Source organism: Mobula birostris, chromosome 18 (genome assembly GCF_030028105.1).
Source record: "Mobula birostris isolate sMobBir1 chromosome 18, sMobBir1.hap1, whole genome shotgun sequence".
Classification (NCBI taxonomy): Eukaryota; Metazoa; Chordata; class Chondrichthyes; order Myliobatiformes; family Myliobatidae; genus Mobula; species Mobula birostris.
The window spans coordinates 58,464,868-58,485,917 of record NC_092387.1 but is presented as its reverse complement, the minus strand read 5'-3'; the positions used below and the strand labels follow the sequence as shown (position 1 = coordinate 58,485,917).

Below are 21,050 nucleotides of genomic sequence, written 5' to 3'. Positions count from 1 at the left end.
GCTCAGCATTAACAGCAGGTGATCAGCTGAATCCTGGTAAGTCCTGGACTTCAGGTAAGATGGTGGCGCACTTAATCGCAGCAACCTCTCTGGGTCCAACAAATGGCGCAAATATTTGTCTGAAACATTTTTGTTGTGGTCACAAGACCTTGTTGGACATTTGAAATTGGCAGAGGAGCTGCGTGGCCTTGAGTTGTTGCACAGACCAGGCCCTCATGTTGTGGCATCGCCTGTTACAACCACTTGGGGAAGGAGGCGCCAGAGGTGGTGTGGCAAAGAATAGAGGCACAACGGCTGTGCTGGAATCCGTGATGGGTTGAATCCTGGCCCATACAGGCCGGCTCTTCCATCAGTGTTGCCCTCCAGTATTTGGTCCCTGGAAGAAAAGTTGGATTGCCTTCATCAGTGGCTGACCCAATGTGAGATGAGGAGACACTGCGTGCTTGTTCTTGCAGAACCATGGCTCCAGGACATCCTATGCACCATTAATTTTCAGGTGTGAATGACCCAATGTGAGATGAGGAACTGCTGTGTGCTTGTTTTTGCAGAAACATGGCTCTAGGACAACATCCCATGCACCATTAATTTTCAGGCCATGCCACTCAGGGACTGGTGCTAATATTATTTTGTGACTGTATGTGCTATCATAACAATGTGTATGTGCTGTGTGCGACTGTATGTATTGTGACTGGCACTTTAGCCCTGGAGGAATGATGTTTCGTTTAGCTGTATACATGTGTATGGTTCAATAACAAATAAACTTGAACTTGAACTTGAAATGTTACAAAACAAGCAAGTGAAAATGCAGTTTGTTTGCATCTCTGTTCATTGTTCAAACCCTTTTTGTTTATCAGCTTCTCAACTCACCTCACTGGTAAATTGGTTAATATTGTCACATGTATCGAGGTACAGTAAAACAACTTCTTGTATGTCACTGATACAAATTATTTCATTATAACATTGCATTGAGGTAGTACAAATAATAGAAAGCAGAATAAAGTATTAGTTATGGAGAAAGTACAGTGCAAGTAGACACTAGGATGCCACGGTAGTGTAGCAGTTGCACGACACTGTTACAGCTTGGGGAGTCATTTCAGAGTTCAATTCCAACATCATCTGTAAGGAATTTGTACCTGTGACTACATGGGTTTCATCCAGGTGTTCTGGTTTTCTCCCACAGTTCAAAGATGTACCAGTTAGGTTAATTGGTCAGTGTAAATTGTCCTGCAATTAGGCTAGGGTCAAATAGGTGGGTTACTATGCAGTGTCTGTTGTTGGGCCGGAAGAGCCTGTTCCACACTGTATCTCTCAATAAAAATAAATAAGGTGCAAGGCTGTAACAAGGTAGTTTGAGGGATCAAGTCCACCTTATTGTACTAAGGGACCATTTAATAGACATATTACAGTGGGATAGAAGCTGTCCTTGAGCCTGGTAATATTATTTGCAGGAATCATGACTCCTGAAGTGTTTGTAGATCCTCATTTGCAGTGTTGCAATATCCATAAAAATACTGTTGAAACTAGAAAAATATTTAAAATGCTGTGTTTAATGGATTCTATTAGACATGCTAACCCAAGTATTTGCAACTATGTTAATCCTTGGCAGGAAATCACAGACTTACATGAATCAAAAAGAGAAATATTTCAGTCTCTGCGATCCTGCGCCCAAGGCATTGCCGTGGTCCAAACCCAAATGCAAGGTGTCTGAAGCGTGTGTCTTCTCTCTTCAGCCATCTTTCAGGATCATATTTTTCTGGGTTGCTAAATATCTCTGAGTTCCTTCCCATCGCATACAGCCCCACCTGCACTAACATCTACAAGAGAGGGAAACAAGAACCAGGTAAATGATTTGTACTTTTGGGGTCTGTTCCCCTGCTACATGGACCAATTGGAAACCCAGTTGTGGACAAGTGCATTTATTAACAAAGGTGAATGATGGATTCTGGCACTGTGAATATAATCTCAAGTCCCACAATCCTATGGGTGTGCCTGTACATTCAGTGTTCACTTTATTAGGTACCTCTTGTTTGTGCCTTCTGCTGCTGTAGCCCACGTACTTCAAGATTTGACATGTGCACACAGAGATGCTGTTCTGCACACCACTGTTGTAATGTGTGGTTATTTGAGTTACTGTCGTCTTCCCATCAGCTTGAACGTCTGGCCATTCTTCTCTGAACTCTCTCATTAACAAAGTATTTTCGTCCACAGAACTGTCACTCACTCGATGCTTATTTGTTTCTTGCACCATTCTCTGTAAACTTTACAGACTGTTGTGTGTGAAAATCCTAGGAAATTAGCAGCTCCTGTAATTCTCAAACCACCTCATTCCATGGTCAAAGTTACTTCGCTCACACTTCTTTCCCATTCTGATGTTTGGTCTGAACAACAATTGAACCTCTTGACCATGTCTACATGCTTTTATGTATTGAGTTGGTGCTACATGACTGACTGATCAGATATTTGCATTAACAAACAAGTGTACAGGAGGTTCCCAATAAAGTGACCACTGAGTGTATATGCAGGCAAAATGGAAGATGTGAGATTTTGATTATTGTAACCTTGAGTACTGAATGGTGATTCTGTAAATTTCCTTGTTTAAGAAGGCCATAAGTAGGATATTTATTCTATCCGTCTCCAAGGTTCGTTATCTTGTCATGGTGAGTTCCTGAGATCCTGGCAGTGATGACGTCTAGTTCTTAGCTCCTCGTAGGGTTACCCATAGCAGTAGGAGCAAGAGTGTGGTTCCAGACAGAGCAATCCAACCAAGGTCTTGTCGATGGAGCCAGTCAAAGATGTTGGCACATTACAATGGCAGTAGAGGTGAAGGAAGCCTACAGCAGTGAAGGGTCTTGCATTCCATGCTGTTGGACCCTAACTTCGATCTGTCAAGGGCTGCCCGTGCATCAGCCTCCCTATGTTAAACATGTCACACATAGGCATTCTCTATTAAGGGAATAATCCCTTAGGCCCTCATACTCAATTTGAGTGATTACACTATGACTACTGTTTACTCTAATTGGAACAAGGAGCAGAATTACTGTTCTTTCAGTCATAAATAAAAACAGAAAATAATGGAAATACTTCAACCAGTCTTCAGAAAAGTAATCAGGGCTTAAAACTGAAAAAAAGTAGTGTTTTGGAGAAATTTGAACAACACAAATTATTAAGACATAGTTTTGGATAAATGTCCCCTGAACGACCGATTAAGACACAGTTCAATGGTGCAGGAGAATCTAAGTACTTTTGGATTATGTTTGCCTCATTAAGATAGCTGAACACAGGAGACAGCAAGTGTTATTGTGTTAAACTGATCTACATTGACAGTAGACCATACCATAAGACACACGAGCAGAAATAGGCCATGAGGCTCATCCAGTCTGCTCTGCTATTACATCATGGCTGATTTATTATGCCTCTCAACCACATTCTCCTGGCTTTTCCCTGTAACCTTTGACACCCTTAGTAATTAAGAACCTATCAGCCCCAGCTTTAAATATACCCAATGATTTGGCCTCCACAATTGTCTGTGGCAATCATTTCCGAAGGTTCACCACCCTCTAGCTAAAGAAATTTCTTCTCATCTCTGTTTAAAGGAATGTCCTTGTATTCTAAAGCTGTGCCCTCTGGTCCTTAGCTCCCCCACTTCTCCATATCCACTCTATCTAGGCCTTTCAAACCTTTCAATATTCAGTAAGATCCCCCTTCATTCTTCTAGAGTCCACTGCGTACCAGTCCTGTCATTCCTGGGATCATTCTCATGAATCTCCATTGAACCCTCTCCAATGCCAGCACATCCTTTCTTAGATAAGGGGCCCCTAACTGCTCACAATACCTGCAACTACAAGTCAAAAGTCACATATTATGGTACACTGGAGCTCTTGAAGGTTTACGTACATTCAGTGGCCACTTTATTGGGTACGCCTGTACACCTGCTCGTTAATGCAATTATCTAACCAACCAATCATGTGGCAGCAACTCAAGGCATAAAAGCATACAGACATGGTCAAAAGGTTCAGTTGTTGTTCAGACCAAACATCAGAATGGGGAAGAAATGTAATCTATGTGACTTTGACTGTGAATAGTTGTTGGTGGCAGACAGAGTGGTTCGACTATCTCAGAAAATGCTGACCTTCTGGAATTTTCATGCATAACAGTCTCTAGAGTTTATGCCGAATGGTGCGAAAAACAAAAAAACATCCATTGAGCAGCAGTTCTGTGGCTTGTTAATGAGAGAGGAAAGCAGAGAATTGCTAGACTGGTTCAGGCTGATGGGAAGATGACAGTAACTCAAGTAATCATGCATTACAATAGTGCTGTGCAGAAGAACATCTCTGAACACACATGTTGAAGTGTATGTGCTACAACAGCAGACGACCATGAAAGTACATAGTGGCCAATTTATTAGGTACAGGTAGTAATAAAGTGGCTGCTGAGGATATATGCCAAAGGTGGTTGATAATGTAATTATCAATATCATACCCCAGCTGGTACATGATAATTGTGCAGCACAGTGTCTTCATGTAAGTATCGCTGTACTGTTGTAGCCACCGGATAAAGTCTGAAAAATATAAATAAATTCCCTTAGCAGAAGAACAATTGCATTGAAATTCAAAGCAGTGAAACAAGTTTTTTTAAATATATGCATACTTGCAATTAAGTAGAATTGCAAAATGGGATCAGCACTTCACCTGCATGTGTAAACATGAATTCCTAGATTCTGTTCAACAAGACGTGTTTTCACATTGTAGCTGTTCGACATGCAGCAGTGATATCAATCAATATACAGTGAATGCTTGACATTATTGTTACAACAGAGAAGTCCAGAAATGCACTTAAGAAACGGCATTGTTTTGGAAAGGACAAATGGGTTTAGCAGATTATTCATCTGAGTTAATCTAGCATTTTTATGGGACGGCAAAAAAAGTTCTTGTAATATTTAGAACCATAGAAACTACAGCACAGAAACAGGCCCTTTGGCCCTTCTTGGCTGTGCCGAACCATTTTCTGCCTAGTCCCACTGACCTGCACACGGACCATATCCCTCCATACACCTCCCATCCATGTATCTGTCCAATTTATTCTTAAATGTTGAAAAAGAACCCGCATTTACCACCTCATTTGGCAGCTCATTCCATACTCTCAGCACTCTCTGTGTGAAGAAGCCCCCCCAATGTTCCCTTTAAACTTTTCCCCCCTCACCCTTAACCCATGTCCTCTAGTTTTTTTCTCCCCTTGCCTCAGTGGAAAAAGCGTGCTTGCATTCACTCTATCTATACCCATCATAATATTATATACCTCTATCAAATCTCCCCTCATTCTTCTACGCTCCAGGGAATAAAGTCCTAACCTATTCAACCTTTCTCTCTAACTGAGTTTCTCAAGTCCCGGCAACATCCTTGTAAACCTTCTCTGCACTCTTTCAACCTTATTTATATCCTTCCTGTAATTTGGTGACCAAAACTGAACACAATACTCCAGATTCGGCCTCACCAATGCCTTATACAACCTCATCACAACATTCCAGCTCTTATACTCAATACTTCGATTAATAAAGGCCAATGTACCAAAAGCTCTCTTTACGACCCTATCTACCTGTGACGACACTTTTAGGGAATTTTGTATCTGTATTCCCAGATCCCTCTGTTCCACTGCACTCCTCAGTGCCTTACCATTAACCCTGTATGTTCTACATTGGTTTGTCCTTCCAATGTGCAATACCTCACACTTGTCTGTATTAAACTCCATCTGCCATTTTACAGCCCATTTTTCCAGCTGGTCCAAGTCCCTCTGCAGGCTCTGAAAACCTTCCTCACTGTCTACTACACCTCCAATCTTTGTATCATCAGCAAACTTGCTGATCCAATTTACCACATTATCATCCAGATCATTGATATAGATGACAAATAACAATGGACCCAGCACTGATCCCTGTGGCACACCACTAGTCACAGCCCTCCACTCAGAGAAGCAATTCTCTACCACCACTCTCTGGCTTCTTCCATTGAGCCAATGTCTAATCCAATTTACCACCTCTCCATGTATACCTAGCGACTGAATTTTCCTAACTAACCTCCCATGCGGGACCTTGTCAAAGGCCTTACTGAAGTCCATGTAGACAATATCCACTGCCTTCCCTTCATCCACTTTCCTGGTAACCTCCTCGAAAAACTCCAACAGATTGGTCAAACATGACCTACCACGCACAAAGCCATGTTGACTCTCCCTAATAAGCCCCTGTCTATCCAAATGCTTGTAGATTCTGTCTCTTAGTACTCCCTCCAATAACTTACCTACTACTGATGTTAAACTCACCGGCCTATAATTTCCCAGATTACTTTTCGATCCTTTTTTAAACAACAGAACAACATGAGCCACTCTCCAATCCTCCGGCACTCCAACCGTAGACAGCGACATTTTAAATATTTCTGCCAGGGCCCCTGCAATTTCAACACTAGTCTCCTTCAAGGTCCGAGGGAACACCCTGTCAGGTCCTGGGAATTTATCCACTTTAATTTTCCTCAAGACAGCAAACACCTCCTCCTTTTCAATCTGTACAGTTTCCATGGTCTCACTACTTGATTCCCTCAATTCCATAGATTTCATGCCAGCTTCCTTAGTAAATACAGACGCAAAAAACCTATTTAAGATCTCCCCCATTTCCTTTGGTTCTGCACAAAGCCGACCACTCTGATCTTCAAGAGGACCAATTTTATTGCTTACAATCCTTTTGCTCTTAATATACTTATAAAAACTCTTTGGATTATCCTTCACCTTGACTGCCAAGGCAACCTCATGTCTTCTTTTTGCCCTCCTGATTTCTTTCTTAAGTATTTTCTTGCGCTTCTTATACTCCTCAAGCACCTGATTTACCCCCTGTTTCCTATACATATCATACAACTCCCTCTTCTTCTTTATCAGAGTTGCAATATCCCTTGAGAACCAAGGTTCCTTATTCCTATTTAATTTGCCTTTAATCCTGACAGGAACATACAAACTCTGCACTCTCAAAATTTCCCCTTTGAAGGCTTCCCACCTACCAATCACATTGAAGAGTGTTTGATCCAACATAGTTTTTATTCAACTGAATCAGTTTAAGTTTTTATACCATTAAAATCCCTTGTGGCACAGTAGCGTAGCGGTTAGCATTGATGCTATTACAGTACTAGTGTTATGTCCCACCTGATTTGATTTGCCAGTTTATTTCTAGCTACTAGGTCTCATTGCTTACTTGTAGTTTACAGCTGTTGTTGATTACTTATTACTGCATTGCTAAGTGATTGACCTTCGACATCAGGCCTGCCATTATATATTCATTTATTAGTCAGAAGAACTTGTTACAAGTCGAAGGAATTTTAATCAATATTTGAAACGATCTCTCATAAGAACATTTAGAAGTACTGTGTCTTAACTCAGCTCCCTACATACTGTAACGCGTTGGTGACCAAAGAAAACCTCCTTCACACTACAACTATGCCGGGACTGGAGTTCAACTATCTGCCTAGTTTAAGAATCTGGGGAAAAACTCTTGAGCGAGGGTAGAATAGATAGTGATCCGGGTCATTTCCCACTACTGTCTATAAGGAGTTTGTATGTTCTCCCCATGACTGCATGGGTTTCCTCTGGGTGCTCCGGTTTCCTTCTATATACCAAAGACTTCATAGGTTAACTGGTCACATGGGTGTAATTGGGCAGAGTGTGCTCTTTGGGTTGGAGGGGCTTGTCATCATGCTGTATCTCGAAATAAAATAAAAATACACTAAGAAGTAATCTTTATTTAAATCTTTAACTCTTTCTTTATATTTTGGGGTGCTTGAGGTGTGTAATTCATTGGTAGTACCAAGACAGATGAAGCCATTGAAAGCAAGATTAATAATTGAAGATTCATCCCATCAAGACAGAATTCACCATTCTTATGTATTCTGAAAATGGTGAGACATGTATGTATTTGTCCATCTAGGTCTGTCAATATTAAGTGAATCTTCTGTTGCACTGATACAACAATATTAAATAAACTAATTTTGAATACTTGGAATCTAAACTGGGATTGATTAAGAGTCATCAAGGAACCCTAACATTTTTTAACTAACAGGATAATTAAGAGGAAAAGAAAAATAGCATCAGTAATGATCACCAATGAAAGTACTAGCTTGTCATAAAAAAGTCTAATATTTCAAATTCTTAGGACATTTTGAGGAAATGGGACTGTTGCAACATCCTTCTCAGCAGAGAGACAGTGGGCTGTGATTCTCATTCTTCAGGAAGGAAATCTACCTGGTCTAGGCCTTTGTGTAATTCCAGACCTAAGCAGTGTAGTTGCCTCCTAAATATCCCTGGAAAGAGCCATTAAACCATAGTTCAATGGTGCAATTGAATCAAAGTATTTTTGGATTGCATTTACCTTGTTCAGACAGTTGAATACAGGAGATTGCAGGTGTTAAACAAGTGTTTCACTCTTCTACATTCTTATCACCGAGTTTTAGTTTGTTCTAGTCTATTATCTAGACGGGTGAGGAAACATTTTATGGGTTTAAGTACCCCACAAAGTATGACAAGGTAAATGAGCCAATCTTAGAATAAATTTGATTGGGGATTTACGTGAAAGTTGTTAGCATTAACCACAGTGCATCATGTATAAAACTTTAAATGTGTCAATAAGTTAATTTTACCCATTTCATGATGCTCTGCAAGGTACTGCTTTGCATTTTCTTACAACATAGGACAGTACAGCACAGAAAAAGGTTGTTTGTCCCACAATGACTGCCGATCATGATCAGAAATGAAACTAATCTTATCTGCCTGAACATGATCCATATCCCTCTATTCCCTTAAGGTCCAGGTGCTTAAATACCTCTCAAATACCAATATCATTTCTCCTTCCACCAACCTTGGCAGTGCATTCCAGTCAATTGCTACTCTCTGTATAAAATAACTTGGCCAACACATCTCATTTAACTTTCTCCCTCTCACCTTACAGCTCTTCCCTCCATATTTGACATTTCAACCCTAGGAAAGAAACACTGTATGTCTACCCTATTTTATATACTTGTTTTGGGTCTCCCATCAGTCTCCAACACTCCAGAGAAAACCGTCTAACCTTTCAATAATAACAGGGTTGTTGTGGTGGGAGATTTTAATTTCCCCAGTATTGATTGGCATCTCCCTAGATCAAGGGGTTTAGATGGGGTGGAGTTTGTTAGGTGTGTTCGGGAAGGCTTTCTGACACAATATGTAGATAAGCCTACAAAAGGAGAGGCTGGTCTTGATCTGGTATTGGAAAATGAATTTGGTCAGGTGTCAGGTCTCTCAGTGGGAGAGGATTTTGGAGATAGTGATCACAATTCTATCTCCGTTACCATAGCTTTGGAGATGGATAAGAGGAGACAAGTTAAGGAAAATGTTGAATTGGAGTAAGGGGAAACATGAAGCTATCAGGCAGGAACTTGTAAGTATAAATTGGGAGCAGATGTTCTTAGGGAAATGTGGCAAATGTTCAGGGGATATTTGGCATTCTGCAGAGGTATGTTCCAATGAGACAGGGAAAGAATGGAAGGGTACAGGAACCATGGTGTACAAAGGCAGCTGAAAATCAAGTCAAGAAGAAAAGAAAAGCTATGAAAGGTTCAAAAAACTAGGTAATGATAGAGATCTAGAAAATTATGAGGCTAGCAGGAAGGAGCTTAAAAATGAAATTAGGAGAGCCAGAAGGGGTCATGAGAAGGCCTTGGCAAGCAGGATTAAGGAAAATGTCAGGCATTTATGTGAAGAGCAAGAGGACTAGACATGAGAGAATAGGACCAATTAAGTGTGACAGTGGAAAAGTGTCTATGGAACTGGAGGAGATTGCGGAGGTACTTAATGAATACTTTGCTTCAGTATTCACTACGGAAAAGGACCTTGATGATTGTAGGGATGACTTACAGTGGACTGAAAAGCTTGAGCATATAGATGTGGTGGAGAGGTTCTGGAGGATTGGAGGGTTGCAGATGTTGTTCCCTTATTAAAGAAAAGGAGTAGAGATAGCCCAGGAAATTATAGACCAGTGACTCTAACTTCCGTGGTTGGTAAGTTGATGGAGAAGATCCTGACAGGCAGGATTTATGAACATTTGGAGAGGCATAGTATGATTAGGAATAGTTAGCATGGTTTTGTCAAAGGCAGGTCGTGCCTTACGAGCCAGATTGAATTTCTTGAGGATGTGACTAAACAGATTGATGAAGGAAGAGCAGTAGATGTAGTGTATATGGATTTCAGCAAGGCATTTGATAAGGTACCCCATGCAAGGCTTATTGAGAAAGTAAGGAGGTGTCGGATCCAAGGGGATCCAGATCTGTCTTGCCCACAGGAGGCAAAGAGTGGTTGTAGACGGGTCATATTCAGCATGGAGGTCAGTGACTAGTGGTATGCCTCAGGGATCTGTTCTGAGACCCCTTCTCTTTGTGATTTTTATAAAAGATATGGATGAGGAAGTGGAAGGATGGGTTAGTAAATTTGCTGATGACACAAAGGTTGTGGGTGTTGTGGATAGTGTGGAGGGCTGTCAGAGTTTACAGCGGGATATCGATAGGATGCAAAACTGGGCTGAGAATTGGCAGATGGAATTCATCCTAGGTAAGTGTGAGGTGGTTCATTTTGGTAGGTCAAATATGATAGCAGATCATAGTATTAATGGTAAGCCTCTTGGCAGTGTGGGGGATCAGAGGGATTTTTGTGTCTGAGTCCATAGGACACTCAGAGCTGCTGCGCAGGTTGACTGTGTGGTTAAGAAGGCATACGGTATATTGTCCTTCATCAATCGTGGGACTGAGTTCTAGAGCCGAGAGCTAATGTTACAGCTACATAGGACCCTGGTCAGACCCCTCTTGGAGTACTGTGCTCAGTTCTGGTCGCCTCACTACAGGAAGGCCGTGGAAACCATATGAGTGACCTTGACCTTTTCTCCTTGGAATGACAAAGGATGAGAGGTGACCTGATAGAGGTGTATAAGATGATGAGAGGCATTAATCATGTGGATAGTCAGAGGCTTTTTCCCAGGTCTGAAATGGCTAATATGAGAGGGCACAGTTTTAAAGGTGCTTGGAAATGGGTGTAGAGGAGATGTCAGGAGTAAGTTTTTTTTATTATATAAAACGCAGAGAGTGGTGAGTGCATGGAATGGGCTGCTGTCGACTGTGGTGGAGGCAGATACAATAGGGTCTTTTACGAGACTCTTGGATAGGTAGATATGCTTAGAAAAACAGAGGGCTATGGATAACCCTAGGTAATCTCTAAAGTAAGTACATGTTCGGCACAGCACTGTGGGCCAAAGGGTCTGTATTGTGCTGTAGGTTTTCTATGTTTCTCTCTTTATAGCTAATACTCACCAATCTCTTACCCCTCACTCGGCATCAGCAAAACTACAGGAGGAAGAAATTGGGGGTTCATGAGCCAGTCCTCTTTCGGGGATTGGAGATAGAGAAGGTTGGTAACTTTAAATTCTTTGGTATTATCATATCAGAGGATTTGTCCTGGGACCACACTTAAGTGCTATTTCAAAGAAGGCACAGTAGCACCTCTACTTTCTTAGAAGTTTCGGCACGTCATCTAAAACACTGACAAACTTCTATAAGTGCACGATGAAGAGTGTGCTGACTGGTTGCATCACGGCCTGATATGGAAAGCCCAAACCCAAGAACAGAAAAGCTTACAAATCATGGTAGTTACAGCTCAGTCCGTCAAAGGAACAGCCCTCCCCACCGTTGAGCACATTTACAAGGAGTGCTACCACAAAAAAAGACCATCATCAAGGACCCCTACCATCCAGGCCATGTTCTCTACATGCTGCTACCATCCGGAAGAAGCCTTAGGTTCCATACTACCAGGTTCAGGAACAGTCATTTCCCTTCAATTAGCAGGCTGCTGAACTAGCGTGGCTTCACTCACCTCAGCACTAAACTGATTACGCAACCTACGGACTCATTTTCAAGGACTCCACAACTCACGTTCTAAGTGTTGTGTATTTATTTATTTGTTTTCGTATTTGCAGTTTGCCTTCTTTTGCACATTGGATACATATCAGCTTTCGTGTATAGTTTTTCATTGATTCTATTGCATTTCTTTGTTCTATTGTGAATGCCAGCAAGAAAATGAATCTCAGGATAGTATATGGTGACATATACATACTTTGATAATAAATTTACTTTGAACTGTGACCTTTAATGCAGGTAGCATCCAGGTGAACCTCCTCTGCATTCTCCCCCCCAAAGCCTTCACATTCATTCTGCAATGAGATCAGAACTGAACAAACTTATTAAAGTTGGGGTTGGGACCAGAAGGGAACCCTATTTGCCGGTTGATGGGGACTTTAGCACAGTTCTACCTCCTCAAAATGCCTTGCAAATTTGAAGAATAGCTTTTGTGAGACTTACAAGGCACTGCTCTGACCATATTTGAAGTATTGTGAACACAAGAGATTCTGCAGCTGAAGAAAATGCAGAGCAACATACCCAAAATGCTGAATGGCCTGCTGAGTTCCTACAGCATTTTGTGTGTTGCTGTGGAGTATTATGAGCAGGTTTTGGTTCTCTATGTAAGAAGGATGTGCTTTCATTGGAGAGGGTCCAGAGGGGGTTTATGAGAATGAATCAGGCTGGAAATGGATCCCAAGAGAGTGAGTTTGTTGAATATCTACAAGATGGCTTTTTAGAGCAGTTTGTCATTGAACCCTCTAAGGGATCAGCTATACTGGATTGGGCCTTATGTAATGAACCGGAGGTGATTAGGGAGTGTAAGGTAAAAGAACCCTTAGGTGACAGTGATCACAATGTGATTGATTTCAATTTGAAATTTGATAGGGAGAAAGTAAAGTCTGCCATAACAGTATTTCAGTGCTGTTGTGTGCTGGGGCAGCAGGCTGAGGGTAGCAGACACCAACAGAAGCAACAAACTCATTCGTAAGGCCAATGATGTTGTGGGGATGGAACTGGACTCTCTCACGGTGGTGTCTGAAAAGAGGATGCTGTCTAAGTTGCATGCCATCTTGGTCAATGTCTCCCATCCACTACATAATGTACTGGGTGGGCACAGGAGTACGTTCAGCCAGAGACTCATTCCTCCGAGATGCAGCACAGAGCGTCATAGGAAGTCATTCCTGCCTGTGGCCATCAAACTTTACAACTCCTCCCTTGGAGGGTCAGACACCCCGAGCCGATAGGCTGGTCCTGAACATTTCATAATTTACTGGCATAATTTACATAATACTATTTAACTATTTATTACTATTTTCTATTACTATTCTATTACTATTTATTATTTCTATGACTATTACTATTTACTATTTACTAATGGTAATATTACTATTACTATTTCTATTACTATTTATTATTTATGGTGCAACTGGAACGAAAACCAATTTCCCCCGGGATCAATAAAGTATGACTATGACTATGACTATGACCAAAGGAAATTATAGTGTTATAAGAGAGGTGTTGTCCAAAGTAAATTGGGAGGAGATGCTGGCAGGGATGACAGCAGAGCAGCAATGGCGCAAGTTTCTAGGAAAAATGAGGAAGTTGCAGGACAGATGTATTCCAAAAACAAAGAAACACTCAAACTGCATAATAGTACAACCGTGGCTGACAAGGGAAGTCAAAGCTAATGTAAAAGGAAAAGAGAAAGGTATACAACAAAGCAAAAATTAGTAGGAAGACAGAGGATTGGAAAGCTTTTGGAAACCTACAGCAAACAACTAAATTAATCAATAGGAGGGAAAATATGAAATATGAAAGCAAGCTGTCAAACAATATCAAAGTGGATAGTGAAACTTTTTTCAAGTATATAAAAAATAAAAGAGAGATTAGAGTAGATAGAGGACTGCTAGAAATGAGGCTGGAGAAATAATAACGGAGCCAAGGAGATGGCAGATAAACTAAGTGAGTGTTTTGTGTCAGTCTTCACTGTGGAAGACACTAGCAGTGTGCCAGATGTTGTAGGGTGTGAAGGGAGAGAAGTGAGTGTAGTTACTATTACAAGGGAGAAGGTGCTCAAAAAGCTGAAAGACCTAAGGGTACATAAGTCACCTGGGCCAGATGAACTGCACCCTACGGTTCTGAAATAGGTAGTGGTAGAGATTGTGGAGGCATTGGTAATGATCTTTCAAAAATCATTGGACTCTGGCATGATGCCAGAGGACTGGAAAATTGCAGATGTCACTCTATAAGTAAGGAGGAAGGCAACAGAAAGGAAATTATAGGCCAGTTAGCCTGACCTCTGTGGATGGGAAAATGTTAGAGTTAACTGTTAAAGATGAGGTTATGGAGTACTTGGTGACAAAGGAGAAGATAGGACAAAGTCAGCATGGTTTCCTTAAGGGAAAATCTTGCCTGGCGAACCTATTGCAATTCTTTGAGGAGATCGCAAGTAGGATAGATAAAGGGGATGCAGTGGACGTTATATATTTGGACTTTCAGAAGGCCTTTGACAAGGTGCCACAATGAGGCTGCTTACCAAGTTAAGAGCCCATGGTATTACAGGAAGGTTACTGGCATGGTTAGCGTATTGGCTGATTGGTAGGAGGCAGCAAGTGGGGATAAAAGGATCCTTTTCTGGTTGGCTGCCAGTGACTAGTGGTGTTCCACAGGGTTCGATGGTGGGACCATTCTTTTAATGACGTAGCTCAGTGATATAGATGATGGAATAGATGGCTTTGTTGCCGCGTTTGCAGATGATACGAAGATTGGTGGAGGGTCAGGTAGTGTTGAGGAAATAGGTAGGATGAAGAAGGATTCAGACAGATTAGGAGAATGGGCAAGAAAGTGGCAAATGAAACACAATGTTGGAAAATTCATGGTCATGCACTTTGGTAGTAGAAATAAATGTGCGAACTATTTTCTAAACGGGGAGAAAATCCAAAAATCTGAGATGCAAAGGGACTTGGGAGTCCTTGTGCAGAACAACCTAAAGGTTAACTTGCAGGTTGAGTAAGGATGAGGAAGACAAATACAATGGTAGCATTCATTACAAGAGGTCCGGAATATAAGAGCAGGGATGTGATGCTGAGGCTTTATAAGACATTGGTGAGGCCTCACCTTGAGTATTGTGAACAGTTTTGGGCTCCTCATCTATGAAAAGATGTGCTGGCATTGGAGAGCGTTCGGAGGAAGTTCACAAGGATGATTCTGGGAATGAAAGGGTTATCATATGAGGAACATTTGATGGCTCTGGATCTGTACTCGTTGGAATTTAGAAGGATGAGGGGAGATCTCATTGAAAGCTTTTGAATGTTGAAAGGCCTAGAGAGAGTTAATGTGAAAGGGTTGTTTCCCATGGTGGGGAAGTCTAGGACAAGAGGGCACAGCCTCAGGATAGAGGGACATCTATTTAAAACAGAGATGCAGAGAAATTTCTTTAGCTAGAGGGTGGTGAATTTGTTGAATTTATTACCACAGGCAGCTGTGGAGCCTTGTCGCTGGGTGTATTTAAGGCAGAACTTGATAGGTTCTTGATTGGACATGGCATCAAAGGTTATGGGGAGAAGGCCGGGGAGTGAAGCTGAGGAGGGGAGATGAGGATCAGCCATGATTGAATGGCAGAGCGGAATCAATGGGCCAAATCGCCTGATTCTGCTCCTATGTCTGATGGTCTTATGAAAAGATTAATGTATGTGGTGCATTTGATGGCTCTGAGCTGGAGTTCAGAAGAATGAGGAGGATCTCTTTGAAACCTATCGAGTATTGAAAGGCCTAGATAAAGAGGATGTGGTGAGGATGTTTCCAACTATAGGAGATTTTAGGATCAGAGGACATAACCTCATGATAGAAGGATGTCCCTTTAGAAGAGAGGCAGTGAAATTTCTTTAGCCAGAGGGTAGGGAATCTGTGGGATTCATTGCCACAGATAACTGTGGTGGCCATGTGATTAGAACATAGAAAATCTACAGCACATTACAGGCCCTTCGGCTCACAGTGTTGTGCCGACCATGTAACCTACTCTCGAAGCTGCCTAGAATTTCCCTACCACGTAGCCCTCTAATTTTTTAAGCTCCATGTACCTATCTAAGAGTGTCTTAGAAGACCCTATTGTATCTGCTTCCACTGCTGCCGCTGGCAGCGCATCCCACGTACCCACCACTCTCTGTGTGAAAAACTTACCTCTGACATCCCCGTTGTATCTACTTCCAAGCACCTTAAAACTATACCCCCTCGTGTTAGCCATTTCAGCCCTGGAAAAGCCTCTGGCTATCCACATGATCAATGCCTTTCATCATCTTAGACACCTCTCATCCTCCATTGCTCCAAGGAGAAAAGGCCAAGTTCATTCAACCTATTCTCATAAGGCATGCTCCCCAATCCAGGCAACATCCTTGTAAATCTCCTCTGCACTCTCTATAGTATCCACATCCTTCCTGTAATGAGGTGACCAGAACTGAACACAGTACTCAAAGTGGGGTCTGACTAGGGTCCTATACAGCTTTAACATTACCTCACTGCTCTTCAACTCAATCCCATGGCTGATGAAGGCCAACACACCATATGCCTCCTTAACCACACTGTCAACCTGTGCAGCAGCTTTGAGTGTCCTATGGAAATGGACCCCAAGATCTCGCTGATCCTCCACACCGCCAAGAGTCTTACCATTAATATTATATTCTGTCTTCAAATTTGACCTACCAAAATTAACCACTTCATACTTATCTGGGTTGAATTTCTTAGCCCAGTTCTGCATCCTGTCGATGTCCCGCTGTAACTTCACAATCCTCCAGACTATCCACAACATCCCCAGCTTTTGTGTCATCAACAAACTTACTATCCCACCCTTCTACTTCCTCATCCAGAACATCTATAAAAATCACAAAGAGTAAGGGTCCCAGAACAGATCACTACAGAACACCAGTGGCCACCGTCCTCCCTGCAGAATACGAACAATCCACAACCACCCCTTGCCTTCTGTGGTCAAGCCAATTCTGGATCCACAAAGCAAGGTCTCCTTGGATCCCATGTCTTATTACTTTCTGAATGAGCCTCGCATGGGCAAACTTATCAAATGCCTTACTGAAATCATATACAGTACATCTACTGTTCTACCTTCATCAATGAGTTTTGTTACATCCTCAAAGAATTTAATCAGGCTCATAAGGTATGACCTGCCCTTGACAAAGCCATGCTGACTATCACTAATCAAATTATGTCTCTCCAAATGCTCATAAATCCTGCCTCTCAGGATCTTCTCCAACAACTTGCCTACTATTGAAGTAAGATTCATTGGTCTATAATTTCCTGGATTATCTCTACTCCCTTTCTTGAACAAGGGAACAATGTTTGCAACCTCTCAATCCTCTGGTACTTCTCCCATCCCTATTGATGATGCAAAGATCATCACTAGAGGCTCAGCAATCTCCTGCCTCGCTTACCACAGTAGCCCGGGGTATATTTCGTCCGGTCCTGGAGCTTTACTAACTTAATATCTTTCAAAAATTCCAGCACATACTCTTTCTTAATGTCTATACACTCCAGCATTTCAGTCCACTGTAAGATATCCCCACGATTGCCAAGTTCCTTTTCACTGATGGATACTGAAGCAAATATTCATTCATTAATCCGCTACCTCCTTTGGCTCCAAGCACAGGTTTCCACTCTCACTGCTGATTGGTTCTATTCTCACATGGCTCATCCTCTTACTCTTCACATACTTGCAGAGTGCCTTGGGGTTTTCCTTAATCCTGCCCACCAAGGCCTTCTCATGGTCCCTTCTAGCTCTCCTAATTTCATTATTGAGCTCCTTCCTGCCACCCTTGTAATTTTCTAGAACTCTAATAGTACCTAGTTTCTTGAACCTTTCATAAGGTTTTCTTTTCTTCTGAACTAGATTTTCTATATCCTTTGTACACCATGGTTCTTTTTACCCTACCATCCTTTCCCTGCCTCAATGGAACATACCGATGCAGAGCCTATGATTGGGTATATTTAAAGTGGAGGTTGGTACAATCTTGATTAGCAAGGGTATCACCAGTTATGGGGGGAAGGTAGGCGAATGGTTTGAGAGGGAAAATAAGCCATCTATTAGGCCAAATGGCCTAATTCTGATCCTATATCTTGTGGTTTTCCTTAACTTTGAGCAGCTTCTTACCTCAGTGTTTCCTTCAGCACACACTTGAGGAGCGGCACTAACTTTAGCATCTTCAGTAGGTCACCTTCTGATTTCTGGTGGGCTTCCATAATCTCAGAGCGTAAATTCTTCTGAATATGGGGATGTTTGGCAAGCTCATACATTGCCCATAGTAGGGTAGTAGACGTCTGTTTCAGGATTGAATAAAAGAGTACGACTGATATTTATCTTGATTTAAACAAAAACCTAAACATTATCTTGTTCACAGTTAGATTATTCATCTAAGAACTTGAAATTGACCTTTCAATTACTGAAAATGTTCGTAATTTTAAATCCTTTTGTCTACTTCTCTATTTCACCGTTTCTTCCTCAATGTGATCTTATTTTCAAACCTCTGCCCTTTATTTCTGAGTATGACTTACTCAAATTCTTGTGTATGTACATACACGCAATGAACACTTTATTAGGTACACCTATATACCTGCTCGTTAATGAAATATCCAATCAGCCAATCGCATGGCAGCAACTCCATACATAAAAACATACAGACATGGTCAAGAGTTTCAATTGTTCAAACCAAACATCAGAATGGGGAAGAAATGTGACCTAAGTGTCTTTATGTGGAGTGATTGCTGATGTCAGACAGGGGAGTTTGAGCATTTCAGAACTGCTGATCTCCTGGGATTTTCACACACAATATTCTCTAGAGTTTGCAGATAATGGTGTGAAAAATAAAAAGCATCCAGTGAGTGGCAGTTCTGTGGGCATAAATACCTTGTTAATGAGAGAGGTCAGAGGAGAATGGTCAGACTGGTTCAAGCTGACAGGAAGACACCAGTAACTCAAATAACCGTGCGTTACAACAGTGGTGTACAAGAAGACTGTCTCTGAATGCACAACACATTGAACCTTGAAGTGAATTTAGAATTTATTTAAAATCTTACATCCATCCCACTACGCAAGGGAGTAAAAATCTTTGCGTTATGACTGCATTGCAATGTACAGACATGTGAATTTAAAAGTCCAATGGCTTGTAGAAAGAAGCTGTTCCGTAGCCTGTTGGTCCTGGCTTTAATGCTGCGGTAGCATTTGCCAGGCAGAAGCAGCTGAAACAGTTTATGATTGGGGTGACTAGTGTCACCAATGATCTTCCAGGCCTTCTTTTTCTACACCTGCTGCTATAAATGTCCTCAATGGAGGGAAGTTCACATCCACAGATGCACTCTCTGAAGCGATCTAGGTTGGTGCAGTTCCCATACCATCCAGTGATACAGCCAGTCAGTATGCTCTCAGTGGTGCCCCGTAGAAGGTCTTGAGGATTTAGGGGCCCATGCTGAACTTCTTCAGTCGCCTGAGGTGGAAGAGATGCTGTTGTGCTTCTTTTGCCACAAAGCTGGTGTGTACAGTGCAGGTGAGATCATCGGTCCAATGTCAATGGTTGCTTGCTGCAGATATAGTCTTTAACCAGCCTCTCAAAGCATTTGCTTATAATTGAAATGAGTACGACAGGGCACCAATCGTTCAGGCATGCTACCTTAGTTTTCTTAGGCAGTGGGACGACGATGGATGATTTGAAACAGGAGGGCACTACACACTGGGAGAGGGAAAAATTAAAAATGTCCGTGAACACACCAGCCAGCTGTTCAGCACAATTTAAAGACATGCCCTGGGATGCCATCCAGCCCTGCTGCCCTGTGGCTGCTAGCACATTAGAATGTTCTACATACCTCAGCCTTGGAGATGGCCAAGGTGCAGAGCTTATTAGCAGCTCTCCCTGGGGGTTCAGTCCTACCAACCTTGAATCAAGCATAAAAAAACATTTAGCTCGTCCTGGAGTGAGGTGGCAACATTGGTTATACTGCTGCGTTTCCTCTTGACGTCTGCGATGGTGTGCAGTCATTGTTACAGAGTTGTAACTGGATTTTGTCCCTGTGTTGCCATTGCCACCTTGATAGCTCTATGCAAATCATAGTGGCATCTCTTGAGTTCCTGTTGGTCTCCGGAGGCGAAGGCTTTATCCCTTGTGCTGAGAACAACACACACTGAACTGCTTATCCAAGGCTTCTGTAGGCAGGCAGGAGCAAGATGGAGGAATGGTCAGACTTTCCAAATGGAGGGCGAAGAATTGCTTTGTAGGCATTGCGAAAGGGAGAGTAGCGGTGGTGGAGTATGCTTCCTCCCTGTGTGCTCACCTCGATGTGCTGGCAGAACTTCGGGTAAGCTCTGGTCAGCGATGCTTGGTTAAAGTCTCCAGCAATGATGAAAGTAGCCTCTGGTTGTGTGATTTCATGGATATTGATGGTTTCGCAAAGTTTATTCAGAGCCAGGTTAATATCAACCTGTGGTGGGATGTACACAGCTGTAATAACAATAGATGTGAATTCTCTAGGCAGCCAGAAAGGTTGACATAGCAGCATAATGTACTGCAGATCCAAGGAGGAAAAGGATTTGAGGGTGTGCACACCACATGGGTCATACCAACCATTGTTCACCATGAAACATACTCCCCACCTTTGCTTTTTGTAGTTCTCTGCTGAGCATTGTGGGTATGCTTTGTTGGCATTGGAATGTACGGCAATGCTTGTGGGCTGCTCCCAAACACATCCTTAGGTATGTTGGTTGTTCAAGTAAACAACACATTTCACTATATGTTTCGATGTACATGGTATAAATAAACTTGAATCTTAATATGCAGTCTTTAATGGTTTATTGTTTCCTTTACCAAACCTTTGTTTCTCTATGTCCTCTGTTTGCACCAAAGATTTTACAAATCCACTTTTGCATAATCTTTGCACATTGAGATCTCCTATGCACTGCCCATAGACACATCACAGTTTGTGAACTACAGTAGGAGAAAAGGCCATTCTATCCAACTGCTCCATACTAGTATTTATGATGTGGAAGTTGCAGTAAGCTGAGGGTTAATGCAAGGTTCAGGCATGGATAGTTTATTGGGAATGTGCGTTCATCCT

The 21,050-nt window shown here is 42.0% G+C and overlaps 1 protein-coding gene across 1 annotated transcript in view; it reads right to left on the bottom strand.

Moving 5' to 3' along the window:
* The window catches only part of LOC140212147 (cholesterol side-chain cleavage enzyme, mitochondrial-like), a 44,476-nt gene that overhangs the window by 1,738 nt on the left and 21,688 nt on the right, over window positions 1–21,050 (bottom strand). Inside the window, exons 6-8 of the mRNA XM_072282762.1 lie at window positions 18,100–18,266; window positions 4,480–4,558; window positions 1,623–1,814 (exon numbers count right to left, since the gene is read on the bottom strand). Coding sequence (XP_072138863.1) covers window positions 1,623–1,814; window positions 4,480–4,558; window positions 18,100–18,266 — 438 coding nt within the window. The remainder of the gene's footprint in view (window positions 1–1,622; window positions 1,815–4,479; window positions 4,559–18,099; window positions 18,267–21,050) is intronic.